We start from the raw sequence: 17,155 nt of genomic DNA, 5'->3' as shown, positions 1-17,155 counted from the left end.
AGCACTAGAATAGAGCAAAAACCGCAAATATTTAAATACAGTTGGCAGCATCTGTGGTTGGCAAGAAAACAGCCTGAGTGTAAGCCAATTGCTCATCTGGTTCCCTGGACAGAGAATCACATGGAGTTATATCTAAAAATGTGTTACCTTAGTCAAAAAGTAAGAAAGAAAATATCCAGCAACAATTCACTTATCTCAGCAATCTACTGTAATTAATATTTGATAAATAGATACTTTCTCAGATGAGGCTACCAGACTTAAATGAAGTTTGATACTACCTAATTGCTTTTTAAAATAGAAATAGTGATTTCTGTGGTCAAAGAAAAAGGCTCATATTTTTCTATTTTGTACCACTTGAATGCAACAGAACTGAATAAGCTTTAAAATAGGCAATTTTGTCCATACTTCATTCTCCATCTCTTAAAGATTGAGTTTATGAACAAACTAAAGGCTTGTTAGCTTTATTGTCTTAAAGTATCAATAAGTCTCTGTATTCCTGTTTATGAATCTAGAATAAATTATTGTTGCTATTATTTCACAGTGATGGGTTAAAAAAGAAAACCAGTGAGATTTTAATGTACCATCTTTTTAAAAAGTGTAGGAACAATAGAGAAAAATTGATCACTAGCTAATAAAGAACAGGAAAAAAAATTAAGAATTTTATAGGCTATGTTAAGAATCGCAGAATGAAGAATTACAGCAGGAGGATTTCAAGTGAACTCCTTATCTTCCAATTGCTTTCTGAAAGATGGACTCAATTAACTTTGGAAGATTTGCTGAAAGGCAAAAAAAAATTGCCAAGACAACCTTAATCAAAATCCTTAATTATCTAAAAGCTGCTATCATATTTTTTGGTTGGAAAAAAATATTTCAAAATGGTAAGAAACAATAACAGCACTAATACAGAATGACTTAGGATTATTGTTTTTTACTGCAAGCATATAAAGCCCCACTCAGATTAATGAATTGCTCTCCAATACTTCTAAGCTTATAGATCTGAAAGTTTTAAACCATAAAATAATGATTGACATCCAGATAAGGGGATTCCTAAATTAAATTCTCATGGAATCCATTTACAGGACTTCCTTTAGAGCTGTTCAATAGGAAAAGACAAAACCACAAGGAGGAGATATATCTAATTTACTCAATTACAAAATCAAACCACAAAACATTCCTTTTCTTTTTCCCCTCAACCCAAGTAAGCAAGGCCAAACCACAAAGTGGTTTTGGATTTCTGATAAACTCCATCTTTAGCATAATTAATTATATTAACTGTGAGAGGAAGTGAGAAGACATTGCCAGAAGGCTGAAGCAGAGTCACCAGCCCAAAATTCTGGAAAGAACCACTGTTTCTTCGTTACAAAGGCAAATGACCCACTTAATGATTTCTAGACTGATTTTGTCTACCTCTCCAGATGTTACACTCAGTACTCAATATATGGTTAGTACTCTTGGCAACAAGATGCAGGGTGCAAACCCCTCTGCATTTACACGGAATAAATCCCACTGGATTGAGTGAAACCATCTTTTGGCTAATCACGTTTAGCACTTGCCTGAAAAATAAGGTTGCCAAGACAGTTTATGCTGTCTTCTTGAAATTGTCATCATCCTGCTGGGTTTGTGTGTGATTTCAATCCTAGTTAGTCACCTTGAGTAACAATGTGCTGGTTAGGTGACCGTAATAAATTGCCTAAATAAATAAATTAAAACGTGGCAACAACCGATGCCACAAGTGTTTATGAAGATGTATAAGGGAATCTACTGCTGTAATTTACAATTGACAACATAAATTTAGCATCTACATGAAATAAAGAAAAGACTCTTACCCTGACATCTTCGTCCATTAGTGGTCACTATAAAACCTTCAGGGCATAAGCAAACAAAACTACCTAGAGTATTACTACACGTGCCCAAGACACATAGATCTGCTTCTTCTTTACATTCATCAATATCTGTAAGGAAAGTATACTTAGAATTATAAACAGAATAAGGAACAATTTGCAAAGCCAGCAACCTGCATTCTCCACCATTCCTGTCCTATGAACACAGGGCCCTGATTTCAAGCTAGGAAGTCATCTGTTCACTTAATGGGTGGCCACTTCTTCACAGTTCAGTCTCACATTTCTGATACTCTGGACAGTGGGGAAATCATGGAGATCTATGGAGATTCTCCGTCATCTACGGAGGTCATAGCTGTCTCAAAGGTGCTTTTTTCAAAAGGCAACTGGACTGTTTTTTGAATTGCTAAAAAAGAAATGTGCATGCTGGATCTAAACTATGAACACTTCAACCCTGTATGAATAGATACCAGGAAAAGATCAACACGCTAATTCTTAATGAACCTCATTTGGCCAGTTGGTGGGGATTTTGTTGTCCAAAAAGGACCAATGTTGCTTGCTATAAGATTAGAACAAGGGGTGATTTTTTTTTTTTAGCTCTACTTTTTTTTTCCTATGACTTTTGAGTCCCCACTGCGTACCAATACACTTGTCCTCTTCTAAGGCATATCCAGGAGGACAGATGCACCTATAAGTTCCATCCAGATTCTGACATGTACCAGGAGCACATTTACCAGGATCTAGTGCACACTCATTGATATCTGTAAGAAAATAAACATAAAACAAAAATGAGTTCTTATTTTCATATGATCGAGCGCTACTGATTTTAAAACAAAAACAAGGAGAAAAACTTTTTTAAAAAAACCATAGGCTAGAAAAGATTTAACAATATAGACTTGTAATGCAACTAACAAAAAGTTAGATGTAGTTTGGGTCTTGAATGGAACATCACTTTTTCTGATACACTGTTGTTTATATCCCTAAAATTCCAATTTGTTGCATCACAAGTATGAATTTATCTACAAGCTAGATGAAATTAAACTATTGCAAGGCTTTAAAAAAAGAGGCGCTTCTCACTAATTTATAGGCCAATGAAAAAGCAACTGTACACAATATACCATACTGCGTATTTTCTTCCTGTAAATATTTTTCCTGGAAGAGAAAAATGTTTATGTCTGTCTTAAATTCCAACTGTGTTATTAAAACATTATAAATAAAGATTCTAATCTGTGAGATGATTGTAAAGTTCAAAAAGGATTTTCTTTTATAAAGAAAATTCTCTGATATACTGAGAAAGCACCAAACAGAGTTGCACTTTCTGTAGAACATCTTCTTCACCAGGACATATGAAAATATCAACCATTTAAACAGAAATGCAACAAACACTTTGATTAATTTCTTGACGTACCAATACAAAGCCTTCTGTCAGGTGACATCTCATAGCCCTCGTTGCAAAGGCATTCAAAAGACCCAACAGTGTTAATACATTGGCCATTTCTGCACAAATGTCCATTTCCGGTGGCACATTCATCAACATCTAAAAGGAGAAGAAAGAAAGAAAGAAAGAAAGAAAGAAAGAAAGAAAGAAAGAAAGAAAGAAAGAAAGAAAGAAAGAAAGAAAGAAAGAAAGAAAGAAAGAAAGAAAGAAAGAGGCAAGGAAAGGACAGATAGTTAAAAAGAGGGGAATTGAAGCAAATAAGAATTACAAACCACAACTGCCTTTACAAAAAGATGAGTTTTCCACCAATGGCATCCCAATGCATCCAAGCAGACTGATTCAGCCCTGCTTACACCTTCTATCTCCAATTCTCCAAACACGGTTTACAATTCTTGAGAAACTTTTTATTCCAAATAAAAATGGCTGAATTCAATCTAAGGCATGATCTGGTCACCTATCAGGAACCTTAACTGATATACCCATATTCAAAGAACACTTCTGTTATAACAGCAGGGTTTCTCAATGTTGGCAGCTTGAAGGTGGATGGACTTCAACTCCCAGAATCCAGAAGTTCAACCATTTTCAAGCTACCAAGGTTGAGAAACACTACTCTAGAGGATAATAGAGTGGGTCTTTTATATTACTGTTACAAAGTCCGGCAATTTCTTACCATAAATTTAAGTTAAGGAACTAGGATATGTTTCCAATTTCCTTGATATTGGGTGCGACCATTTTTTTTTGAGTTAGGACTCCATTCAAAGGAAGCTTCCTATTTAGCTTCCTGCATTGTGTGTGTGTGTGTGTGTGTGTGTGTGTGTGTGTGTGTGTGTGTTGGAAATCCACAAGGATAGAGAATGGCCCTAACAAACAATATAAAGATTTGGGTAGGTAGATGTCAGCAGGAGTTGTACTTACTTCTTCTAAAAATTCATTATTACTTATTATTACTTACTCAGGTAATTACTATGTATATACGATGGGCTCCCAATTGCTTGCCAAAATAAATTGGCCTACACTAAACCTGCACCCCCACCCAGCATATGATTGTTAAATGATTAACTAATAAATTTATGCTGCACAACTGGAAAGTTTCCTTACCTATACAGTCATTATTGTGGGACAGGATGAATCCATTATGGCAACGGCAGTTGAAAGAGCCAATTGTATTTCTACAGGTGCCATTTCCACAGGGATCTCTTTCACATTCATTAACATCTGTGAACAGAGTAAGAAATTCAGCATGTTTTCATGTACATATTGTTGACAACTCAAAAAGAAATACGAATCAGTTCACTAGCATGAGTCAAGGTAAAATTAAGTCGGACATATTGGTGAAATCGGACCCAATCTTGAATCTTAGAAATATGGTTTTTCAAAAGAAACAAATAAAAGGTCTTATGCTATTTATGTACAGAAAGATGCATCCATCCATACTGTAACGAGAGACAGAGAAACTGAATTAATCAGAATCCAAAACAGAAGTGAGCCAGATCAAGGTTTGTAGCTTTCATTGTGAGCTATCTCACAATGAAAGCTACAAATCTAAACAAATGATGAAAACTGTGGTGAAGGGATCTGAACAAGTCTAAAATGCATGAAAACATTGGCCTGTAGGAAACATGAAAACTATTAATAATTCTTCTGCAGGCATGTTTTTGACTATTAGTTCTTTCTTCTGTCTAAGACGTTTCTGCAAGTTTTAAGGGGAAGATCAAATTTATTTGTTTATGAATTTATCTGTGACAGCTCTGGGTAACGTACAAAATATAACAATTTACAATCAAGTTAAAACAAAGAATTGCATAATCAAAGAGAAGTCTGGAAAAGCCAACAACTATCCAACAAACCACAACACCACACAAGGAGTTCATCATCCACTCTGACCCAAGGAATGGATAGATCCAGCTTATAAAGCAGGGGTGGGCAACTATGTCAACGTTACAATTTGTGGACTTCAACTCCCAGAATTCCTGAGCCAGCCATGTTCTGGGATTTGAAGTCTTCAAGTCATAATGTTGCCATAGATGTCCAATTCTAATCTAAAGGCTCATATAAGTCAGATCATGTAGGGCTGTCAAACTCCTGGCCCGTGGACACACTGGCCACACCCACACCCAGTTTAGCCAAAGAGGGAAAAAGTCCTGATATGTCATGTGACGCCACTGTGACGACATGAGTTTGACACCCCTGATGTAGGAGCTACATCTATCTACATCACATTGATAAAATGACCCACAATGAACATTGCCTTTCTGTTACTCACAAGGCTAAAAATATAAATACATACATACCCAAACACATTGTTTCATCTTCATTGGTTTTGAATCCCGTGTGGCAACGACACGTATAACCTCCTTCACGGTCTACGCAATCGCCATGGCTACAAATATTGGGTATCTCTAGACACTCATTGCGATCTGTAATCATAGAAAGCTTAAAAATTTCAGAATATTTCAGGAAGAGAACGATAGGGGAAAAACAGTTGAAAAAGAGTTCAATCTTTCAAAATATGAAAATTTTGCTAACTTATTTCTTGAGCACAAAGCACAAAATTAGCTTTAAATTTTGGAGAAAACTATGACAAGTTGAAGTAGAAAAATTTGGCACCTTATTAGTTCCTCTTTAAAGCATTGTAAGGAAAAATTAATGCAATCCTAACAGTACAATGGATTAAAAAATGTATGTATTCCTAACAAGTTCAGCTTATTGTATCTGTCCATACAAATGTGACTTAAAATGACACACTTATCAAGCTGCTAATATTGCATTTTATTTTCCCTTCCTGAGCAAAATTCAGGGAAATAAAGTCTCTGCCAACACATATTAAGGTACATTGTTGATTGTATCAGCTTTTGACCTGTAGCTTCCTGTTTCTATTGCAGGGAAGGAGCTTACAGAATTATAATGTTTAACAAGATGCTAAATCACCACATTTTCCTAAAGAATCCAAACCTTTCAATCTCAAAGTCAAACTCCACTTCTGCTTCTGCTTGTACACCCTTTTCCTGCAAAAACTTCATATCTATGGGAAAAGGTACTCTTCTCTCAAATACAGCTCAAAAAATGCCAACGAATATACCACCTCCACTATTACTACTATATCTACCAGGCGGGCATCTGGCCCACAACATGCCTGACATCACTATTGTGCAAAAGAAAAAAAAGTCTGGTTCATTCATATTGCAATACCAGGGGATGCACAAATTGAGGAGAAACAGCTACAGAAAAATAACACAATATCGTGATTTGCAAATTGAAGCTGAGCTATTGCGGAGGAAGAAATCAATGGTTAGACCAATAGTAATGGGAGACCTTGGAGCAATGCCCAAAGGGCTACCTAGATACATGGAAATTTTGAACTTATTGGACCTGAATATCCTGACTTTGCAAAAAAAAAAAAAAAAAAAAAAACCATCCTACTTGAACCTGCCTATACACTCATATGCTACCTTAACAACTCTTAGGTCTTGATTAGGACTTGAACTGTTCAGTTTTTACCAGTCCCAGACTGTGAACTGAATTGAAGATTAAATCAACAACAACAACAATAATAATAGTAGTCAATGATCAATGATAGTCAATGATATTTGTGATACATTTTTAAATGTTCAGTTGACTGAGTTTCATGTTTAATGTATAAAAGTTTATAATAATAATCATCCTCATCATTAAACATGAAACTAAGTCAACTGAACATTTAAAAATGTATCACAAATATCATTGACTGGTGCTGATAGTTGATACAGGTTGATGCTAGCAACCAAATTATTCCAAATTCCTTATGAGTAGGTGGTCAGTTGATTCTAATTTGAATTTAATTATGGGGAATTTTCATTATTGTTATGACATTTGGTTGATGCTTAATTGCTGTTAGCTACTCTACAAGCAGAGAGAGAGAGAGAGAGAAAGAGGGGGACCTATGAAACTGAATTTGCCCTTCAAAACAAATAAGGAAATTAATTTTTTAAATATATAGTAGTAAAACATTTTGAGGTTGGTGGTTTAAATCAGCTGCTCACATTGCTGCAGAGATAAAAAAAATTATTACAGTATGTTTATATGAACATGTTTAAAACAGGGTACTCTACACCAGAGGTCTCCAACCTTGGCAACTTTAAGACTTGTGGACTTCAACTCCCAGAATTCTCCTGCCAGCTATGCTGGCAGGAGAATTCTGGGAGTTGAAGTCCACAAGTCTTAAAGTTGCCAAGGTTGGAGACCTCTGCTCTACACTTAGCAAAACAACAACAACAACAACAACCTGGCATCTGTTGTGTTGAAAGAAAGACTGTGCATTCTCTTTGGCTAGTTGTGACTGAATTTTTCGGTCTAAGAAAATATAAACATTGCAAAGTTTATTTGGCTTCTTTGTGAGTGGAAAAAAACAACGTATAGACTCAAGATCAAAATAATGTGGCACTCCATTTTTAAAAAGAGAGTCTTAATGCAACTGTTGTGCCTGTGTGTATTTTTGAAAGAAGTATCCCTATTCCTCCAATCAGTTAGCATGCTTACATATTTTACAATATCGCACAAACAGCATTAGCACTTACCAACACATAGGCCAACAGGTGTAAATCGATAGCCAGGTTTACAATCACAGCGGTAGCTTCCTGGTGTATTCACGCAATCTGCATTTTGTTGACAAACTGGTCCATTCTGGCATTCATCAATATCTATTGGAAATGTGTTTTTTTTTTTTAAAAAAAAAAAAAAGATCTTAGAATTGGTATTAGAGATGAAGGCTGTGTGTTATTTCTGATTCATTTCAGAAAAGGAGCTTCAAATTTGCAAAAGTATTAAAGCAGACATACTGTGCACCTGCTAAAGGAGGATTTTTGTTGCAACTATACAGTCCTGGGAAGAGGTGAATTTTAATGAACTGGAGATAGATGCTATGAACTGAATCTAAAATGTAGACCAGCAATATTAGCAAGGATGAAATGGAATTCTCTGACTCTGGGAATGAATATGATATTTTGCACAATATCTGTGCCTTCCTTCCACATAATATGACAAGTGGACAGCAGCATTCCTCTTTGATCAACAAATACTTTGAAAAGGAATTCAAAAGAATCAAAGAGGCCTTGTCTTAATCTATTGGTAGTCCTCAACGTATGACCATTTGTTTAATAACAGTTTGAAATTACGACCATGTTGAAAAAAAGCAACTTCTCAAAATTATAGCAATAGCAATAGAACGTAGACTTATATACCGCTTCACAGTGCTTCACAAGCCCTCTCTAAATGGTTTACAGAGTCAGCCTCTTGCCCCCAACAATCTGGGTCCTCATTTTACCGACTTCGGAAGGATGGAAGGCTGAGTCAACCTTGAGCCAATCAGGATCGAACTGATGGTAGTCGGCAGAATTAGACTGCAGTATTACATTCTAACCACTGCGCCACCAGCGCTCTTGCAAGTTATGATCATCACTGCCTCCCCACAGCCATGTGATTGTAAATTGTGTGCTTGGCACCTGGCCCGTATTTCTGACAGTTGCAATACCCTGCACTCACATGATCATGATCATGTGATCTTTCTAGCCACCTTCTGAGAGGCAAAGTCAACAGGGGAAGCTGGATTTACTTAATGACTGCTTGATTCATTTAATAACCAGAGTTAAAAAGGATTATAAAGTTGGCTCCAGTGAAGACTTGCTTAACCACATAAGAGCCGCAGTGGCGCAGTGGTTAGAATGCAGTACTGCAGGCTACTTCGGCTGACTGCCGGTTGCCAGCAGTTCGGCAGTTTGATTCCCACCGGCTCAAGGTGGACTCAGCCTTCCATCCTTCCGAGATGGGTAAAACGAGGATCCAGATTGTTGGGGGCAACAGGCTGACTCTGCAAATCGCTTAGAGAGGGCTGAAAAGCACCGTGAAGCGGTATATAAGTCTAAGTGCTATTGCTATCTTCTTCCCTCCCTCCCTCCCAGTGGTTAGAATGCAATATTCCAGGCTCACTCTGCCCACTGCCATGAGTTCGATTCCAAACAGCTCAAGGGTGACTCAGCCTTCCATCCTTTCTGAGGTCAATAAAATGAGGACAATAGGCTGACTCTGTAAACCACTTAGAGAGGGCTATAAAGCACTTTGAAGCAGTATATAAATCTAAATGCTATTGCTATTACTTAGCAACCAAACTTCCAGCCCCAATTTAGGTCGTAAGAGGAGGACTACTAGTACTTACGGATAAATGAGGCGCTACAGCCCAAATATGCAGTTTCCAAAATCGAGCTGATTAAGGAGGCTCTCTGAGAATCCCACCTTCTTGGCTGCAGGCCGCGCCATTTCCATCTCTACCTACTGCAGGCGATTCTGAACGGAAGCTCCTTACCTTCACAGATCAGTAACTTTTCATTGTAAAAGAAGCCACCCGAACATTCGCATCGGAAGCTGCCAATCAGGTTTATGCAAATCCCATTCTCACATATCCCAGGGATCTCACGGCACTCATCAATATCTGCATAAAGAGACAACAGAGGTGCCAACGTTTAAAACAATACTTTTACCTAATTAAGCCCCAAATGCAGGGGTGGGATTCAACCGATTTGCACCACAGGGGGGTGCAGGAGGCCAAGTGCATACCCCTGGCCACGCCCACCCAGCCGGTCATTAGGACAGAGAACCGGTTGTTAAATTATTTGAATCCCACCACTGCCCAAAAATGATCCTTTAAAAAGAAGAAAGACCTATCTCTCAAAATATCTCCCTTAAGCATTGCTACAATTCTGTCTCCTCTATCACTGGTTTGCTCCCTATTTGAATGATAATAATAGACCTCATTACCTTATATAAGGTAATGAGGTATATGAACATAACATTAAAATATGATCATATTGTTATTAGTTTATATAATTGGCTAAAAGAAAATAAGATGGAAAATATAATTTGTGTAAAAGTGATGAAGTTAGAGGGAAGGGTGTGCATGAAATATATATATATACATACACATACATACATACATACATACATACATACATACATACATATATATTCTGAGGTTTTCGCGGGTATTTGTATGTGGATCTTTGGTTATTCGGGTTTTCTCCCGCATAAAATTGGAAGTATCTAGCCTAAATACTTCCAATTTTATGCGGGAGAAAACCCGAATAACCAAATATCCAGATAGATAGATAGATAGATAGATAGATAGATAGATAGATAGATAGATAGATAGATATAGATATAGATATAGATATAGATATAGATATAGATATAGATATAGATATAGATATAGATATAGGTATAGGTATAGATAGATATATAAAACAGTGGCAAAAGTAGTATTAAAAAGGGATAAAATATTGGATAATATAAATTAAGATGAATTAGTGAATAACTAATGAAATTATATGATTTGATAAAATTTACAAACATGATGAATATAAGAACATATGACTAATGGATATAGAGAATGATTAAGAATAAAGAGATTGATATAAAGTAATGTATGAGAATATAAAAAGGGAAATTGGTAATGTAGATAATGATGTGAAATTAGACAAAAAGGCTGTATCTACGATTATGGTCATGTTTGATTTAAAACGTAAAATGCCTGGAACCACACTGTTCACCTAAAGATGTATTTAAAGACATAAAAATAAAAAACTACTTGCAAAACAGAATAACAATAATAATAATTTAATTTTTTTTAAAAAAAAAAAGACAGAAGGGAATTCTAAGAATACCGTTGGCTTCGTTCCCACGAATTCCTCGGGTTTTCCCATTAGGGTTGAGATTCCTGAACCGTTTCCCCACTTATACTGTGTGAAAAATATTATCTGTCTCAATCTTCTCTCCCCCCCCCCCCCAGCCTTTCTGTCAAAGGGCACACAAACAAAATGCCTTCCCACCCTCGCCTCCAACACAATGCCCTCAGGAACCGATGGTGAAAGGTTAGATAAAAATCTTAGGCTTTAAAAAGAAAAAAAAACGCCTAGCTTTCCCCCCCCCACCTGCCTTGACCCAGAATGGATTGGCAGCCGTTCGAGAATCTTTCCACCTATGTTGGGTTGAAGTTGTTTTTAACATCCTCCAGTTTTTCTACTGCCTGTAACCCCAAGCCAGGGGGGATTATAAGATGCCAGCTAGGAGAGGACCTCACCTCCCCAAGGAGAACGGGTAGACTGGCATTGGCTGGGTCCTACTGTGTTGTTTAGTCTTGAGAACTTCCCGAGAAAAGGACAAAATTATATCTCCCTTCCCCTCATGAGGATTAAAAATAAATCTGTTTAGAATGTAGCTCACCGACGGGCAGTCCTGTAAAGATGTCTATAAAGAAACCAGGCCTTTGACTTCCACAGAGAATTGAAAACTCATCTAAAATGATAAAAAAAAAAGAGAGGAAGAACTCCATATTAAAAAATAATAATAATCCACTGAAACAACAACGCTTCTTCTCCAGCCAACTCTTATAGCAACTGTTTAATGTGCATCTATTTATGTTTATATAATAAAATCATTATTAGATACCTGTTCTGCAATATCTTTTTTAAGAGAGCAATATAGCTATTGGCAACAGGGTAGTTTAGGTTCTCAGTGATGGGTCCAAGATCACCAAATTGGATAGAGGCAACAACTCTTTCATGACATTGAAACAATTCAAGTGGCACTAATAGTTGTTTATATACCCATTTTAGCTATATGGTAAATAAATTACTACAGTGGACAGTGGTATATTGCTGGAAGAGCATAACAGCTACATATTCTCTCTCTCTCTCTCTCTCTCTCTCTCTCTCTCTCTCTCCCTCCCTCCCCTTTAATCCCAGTACAAACCAGTGCTTGGGATGGGGCATTGTTCACACGGTCTGTTCCAGGCTCGTCCAATATTGTAAGAACAGCAGCACATTTTTTTGGTCATGTTAAAAAGCAGTTCTCCATCGCAAGTTTGATTGTCAGCATTGTAGTTTCTGTAGCAGAGGCTTCTCCTCATATCTGCAACAAGGGAGAAGAAGCATATTAGTGGTCCATCATCTTCATCATCCTCATCCTCAATCATCCTCACAAAGCCCCTTATCTTCCTTCCTTCCTATGTCCATCCGTCCATCCATCCATCCATCCATCCATCCCTTTTCTCCTTCCTTCCTATGTCCATCCATCTACTCATTCATCCATCCATCCCTTTTCTCCTTTCCTTCCTTCCCTTCCTTCCTATGTCCATCCATCCATCCATTCATCCATCCCTTTTCCCCTTCCTTCCTTCCCTTCCTTCCTTCCTATGTCCATCCATCCATTCATCCATCCATCCTTTCTCCTTCCTTCCTTCCTTCCTTCCTTCCTTCCTTCCTATGTCCATCCATCCATCCATTCATCCATCCCTTTTCCCCTTCCTTCCTTCCTTTCCTTCCTTCCTTCCTTCCTATGTCCATCCATCCATTCATTCATCCATCCATCCCTTTTCTCCTACCTTCCTTCCTACCACCCTCCCATCCTCATGCTCTATTCCTTCCTTTCTTCCTTCCCTTCCTTCTTTCCTATGTCCATCCATCCATCCATTCATCCATCCCCTTTCCCCTTCCTTCCTTCCTTTCCTTCCTTCCTTCCTTCCTTCCTTCCCTTCCTTCCTTCCTTCCTTCCTTCCTTCCTTCCTTCCTTCTATCATCCATCCATCCATCCATCCATCCATTCATCCATCCATCCCTTTTCTCCTTACTTCCTTCCTCCCACCCTCCCGGCCTCATGCTCTATTCCTTCCTTCCTTCCTTCCTTCCTTCCTTCCTTCCTTCCTTCCTTCCTTCCTTCCTTCCTTCCTTCCTTCCTGATGAAATGGGATCACATAACTATGGGACATGGCAACCAACATAAATATGAGTCAGCTGCCAAGCATCCAAATGTAAATCACGTGACCATGAGGGTGTGCTGCAATGGTCATAAGTGTAAAAAATGGTGCTAAGTCATTTTTTTCAGTGCCGTTGCAACTTTGTCACTAAATGAACTGTTGTAAGTCGAGGACTACCTGCATTGGGATACAGTCTGCTGAGAAGATCTTTTATGCAACCTCTCCCACCCACCCCTGCACTCCCATGCAAACAAATGCACAGAACCCACACAGAGTAATGTTCTTCCATAATTGCAACTGCCTTAATTTCAGTACGTTATATGCAAAATTGATTTTTATGAAAAGCAAGGGATGGCATTTGTACTCTGATTTTTTTTTCCAACACCAAGAATCTTGGTTGAGCCTTCCTTTAAAAGACAAAACATGCTAGCTTTATGAGTCAGTCCTTTCTTTGAAGCCACCTCTTCTCTTTTTTACTCATTTTCCTGTTTAAGGGAAGCTGTTGCAATCCACAACTGTCGGGCTGCAATTTTGACGACGACTGTAAAGTTACATCATCATCTATGGAAAAATGTGTTGCTTGCAGAACCATCCAAAATCCCACGAATGTCACCGGACTTCCTAATTATGAAATGTGGAACATGTTCTTCAAGGGGGCCCCAAAACCTTGGCAGAAGAACACATGCGAGTGTTCGTCAACCATTTCTTTAAAACCTTGCTCCATTTATGATTTCATATCCTTCTGGAAAAATGTTGGAAGAGGACGCCACATGGTTTTTGGCTTAGCTTTGCTTATACATGTTGAGTTCATTTCAGTTTGGAATTTCAAAAAAATGGAAAGAAAAATTAAGCAGAAGGGTAAGACTAAAATAACAAGCACCGAATAAGAAGGTAAATCCTGAAATAACAAGGTTGTTCACTACATTTTGCATCTTGGAGGAATTTGTTTTTACCTGATCTATGCACCACATCTTATTGATTGAATTGCGGGGACTTAACCCTTCCTGGAACTCACAACATTATTCACTACACCCAACTGAACCACAAAAGATTGCTCAGTTCTACTTAAAATTACCAGATGATTCAGTTGATGCTACATTAATAACCATGATATAAGCTGGAAGAAGAGAGGGTCCTTGTTTTGTTTTTAAATAGATATAGAAACAAGATCCATTATTTGCAATTTAATTTATCTAGTGGGAATTACAATTGACTGACCACCATTCATTTAGCAAAGTTTACAATGGCCCTTCAAAAGATGGCTTAAAATGGTCCTCATACTTATGACTGTGGCAGCAGCCTGGGAGGTCACGTGATCGCCACTTGCGACCTTCTCAGTTGGCTTCCAACAAGCCAAGTCAATGGGGAAGTGGATTGGCTTAAGGGCCATCTGATTCACTTAACAATCATGGCAAAAGGGTCATAAAGTCAGGCATGATTAACTTAATCTTGTGTAGCAGTGAAAATTCTGGTCCCAATGACTACCTGTTCTACAGATCAGGTTGGAAGCGGTCTACTCCTTACTTGCATTGATGATGCTACCTAGTTTGGGTAATGAAATATCTGCAAGAAAACAAGCAAGCTCTAAGGACCCTCTCAAACAGTCTACTGCTCTGCTCCATTGATTGTGTGTTGTGGTTAGCCAGCAGCAGGTGCAGACAGCTGAGGAGAGCGAGGACCCAGATGAGGGGCCAGGACCATCAGGGAGTGGACTGCTGCCTTCAGAGATTGTGGGGGCTGGCAGCAGCAATGAGGAGGTTCCCGAGGAGCCTGTGCCAAGTGCGCATGAGCTCACGGCTGCTTGCAGGAAAGAGCAGCTGCAGCAACACGGGCGACTCGGGAGTAAGGCTGCAAGGTAATGGCCCCTCCTTCAAGAAAATAAAAACTAGCTGTGAATCGGACGTTCTTTGCAGGAAGCAAACACGTTTTGAAACTCGAGCCTCATGGACATTGCAGTATCTTTGTTGGTATTTGAAGACTCTTGTGTTGTAAAATATTTTTAGGTAACCTTATCTGTTATTCTTGGCAGCTTCGCACAGTTTTGGCGAGGCTCGTGCTTATCGAAGTTAATAAGTTTGCAGCAGCCTTTTAACCGGGGATTCGTAAGAATCATTAAAAGGTTTCTGTTCCCTTTGGTTCGTGTCTGTTTTATTCGAAAAGGGTTTGGGTGCTTCCTTGATACAAGGATTTTATATAAGATGAGATTTCCACAAATGTTGACTTTACAAAACACAGGAATTACCATGTTTGCATCTTTGTACATGCACAAACATGGCAGCCCGTGATTTGCATGTGCACAAAAATGGGCCCAAAGAAATGTTCAACATACAAGAGTCCTTATAATAAATCCTGGAGTCAATCTTTCAGTCATTCTCACTATTTGGGGGGTAAGTGGCTGGACTCCTAAGATAATATGATCTAAGTTACATTTAGGTTTTTTTTAAAAAACCTATCCTGCTTTCCCACCTCTCTCTGCTCCCAAAAAGTTAGGGAAGCAACATGATTTGTTTCAGAGGATTTCCCCCCCACCCCCTTTGATTGGATTAAATAAAAACAGTAAACAACTTTTTAATCTGGAAAAAGAAATGGAGGCAACCTTACCCATACAATTATTTCCACCGTTGACTTGCAGATAATCCGGAGGACAAATACAGGTGAAATTTCCAATGGTGTTGTAACAGGTTCCAGGGCCACAGATACCAACTGTGGCACATTCATTAACATCTGCAAGGAAAATACAAAGCTAGTAGTTCAGATTGACAACAAGGAGGGAGGGAGGAAGGGAGGAAAGAAGGAAGGAAGGAATAGAGCATGAGGGAGGGAGGGAGGAGAGAAGGAATGGATGGACATAGGAAGGAAGGAAGGAAGGAAGGAAGGAAGGAAGGAAGGAAGGAAGGAAGGAAGGAAGGAAGGAAGGAAGGAAGGAAGGAAGGAGAGAAGAGATGGATGGACAAAGGAAGGAAGGAAGGAAGGAAGGAAGGAAGGAAGGAAGGAAGGAAGGAAGGAAGGAAGGAATAGAGCATGAGGGAGGGAGGGATGAGAGAAGGAATGGATGGACATAGGAAGGAAGGAAGGAAGGGAGGGAGGGAGGGAGGAAGGAAGGAAGGAAGGAAGGAAGGAAGGAAGGAAGGAAGGAAGGAAGGAAGGAAAGAAGGAAGGAAGGAGAGAAGAGATGGATGGACAAAGGAAGGAAGGAAGGAAGGAAGGAAGGAAGGAAGGAAGGAATAGAGCATGAGGGAGGGAGGGATGAGAGAAGGAATGGATGGACATAGGAAGGAAGGAAGGAAGGAAGGAAGGAAGGAAGGAAGGGAGGGAGGGAGGGAGGGAGGAAGGAGGAAGGAAGGAAGGAAGGAAGGAAGGAAGGAAGGAAGGAAGGAAGGAAGGAAGGAAGGAAGGAAGGAAGGAAGAGATGGATGGACAAAGGAAGGAAGGAAGGAAGGAAGGAAGGAAGGAAGGAAGGAAGGATGGTTCGTTGCAGCTGAAGACTGCCTGTTGTCCAAGTCCATGTGAGTTAACAATCATTTATTAAGGAGACAAAGAAATCGCCATATGCTTAAGAGATTTTTAATTATTTCATAGCTGAATCCAGTCCTATTGCTACAACTAAAATAGAGATTTGGATGTTGAAAATAAAATAACAGCATTTTTTCAACATATATTTTGTCACTGTTATTTAGTACCTACTGAAATCAAAGACTAGCTGGACTGGGATTTGTTCAGGATACTCAAGATCTCAAATACTGTTTAGAGCAGTGTTTCTCAACCTTGGCAACTTCCAGAATTCCACAGCCAGCAATAGTGGTTTAGAGTGAGTCATATATGGGTAAAAAGGAGTAATAAATCTATATTCCCAAATCAATGGAATTAATAATCACATCCTCTACCCTTAAAGCATTTCTCAGGATTAACTGAAAGGTGATATTGTATTGAAGGAAACTATACTGTTAAGACCCTAAGTAAAGGAAGTGTAAAATCTATAACAGATGAAGAAAGCAAGGGAGTCTAGAGGAATGGGCAAAGATGCTTGAAAAGGTCAGTGGATATTTTACGCTAACTTTGAATTAACTAATATTAATTTTGCTTCTATAGTTCAGCATGCTT

The 17,155-nt window shown here is 38.6% G+C and overlaps 1 protein-coding gene across 1 annotated transcript in view; it reads right to left on the bottom strand.

The window, feature by feature from the left end:
* Nucleotides 1–17,155, bottom strand: part of FBN1 (fibrillin 1) — a 183,542-nt gene that overhangs the window by 26,538 nt on the left and 139,849 nt on the right. The window contains exons 41-50 of the mRNA XM_087972672.1: nt 15,656–15,778; nt 12,052–12,210; nt 11,524–11,595; nt 9,611–9,736; nt 7,830–7,952; nt 5,568–5,693; nt 4,375–4,491; nt 3,247–3,375; nt 2,480–2,599; nt 1,827–1,952 (exon numbers count right to left, since the gene is read on the bottom strand). Coding sequence (XP_087828798.1) covers nt 1,827–1,952; nt 2,480–2,599; nt 3,247–3,375; nt 4,375–4,491; nt 5,568–5,693; nt 7,830–7,952; nt 9,611–9,736; nt 11,524–11,595; nt 12,052–12,210; nt 15,656–15,778 — 1,221 coding nt within the window. The remainder of the gene's footprint in view (nt 1–1,826; nt 1,953–2,479; nt 2,600–3,246; nt 3,376–4,374; nt 4,492–5,567; nt 5,694–7,829; nt 7,953–9,610; nt 9,737–11,523; nt 11,596–12,051; nt 12,211–15,655; nt 15,779–17,155) is intronic.

This window comes from Notechis scutatus, chromosome 11 (assembly GCF_049901735.1).
Source record: "Notechis scutatus isolate UNSWTSFEM ecotype Mainland chromosome 11, rNotScu1.2, whole genome shotgun sequence".
NCBI lineage: Eukaryota > Metazoa > Chordata > Lepidosauria > Squamata > Elapidae > Notechis > Notechis scutatus.
Note: the sequence above shows the minus strand (reverse complement) of the source record. Positions and strands in the feature narration are given on the sequence as shown.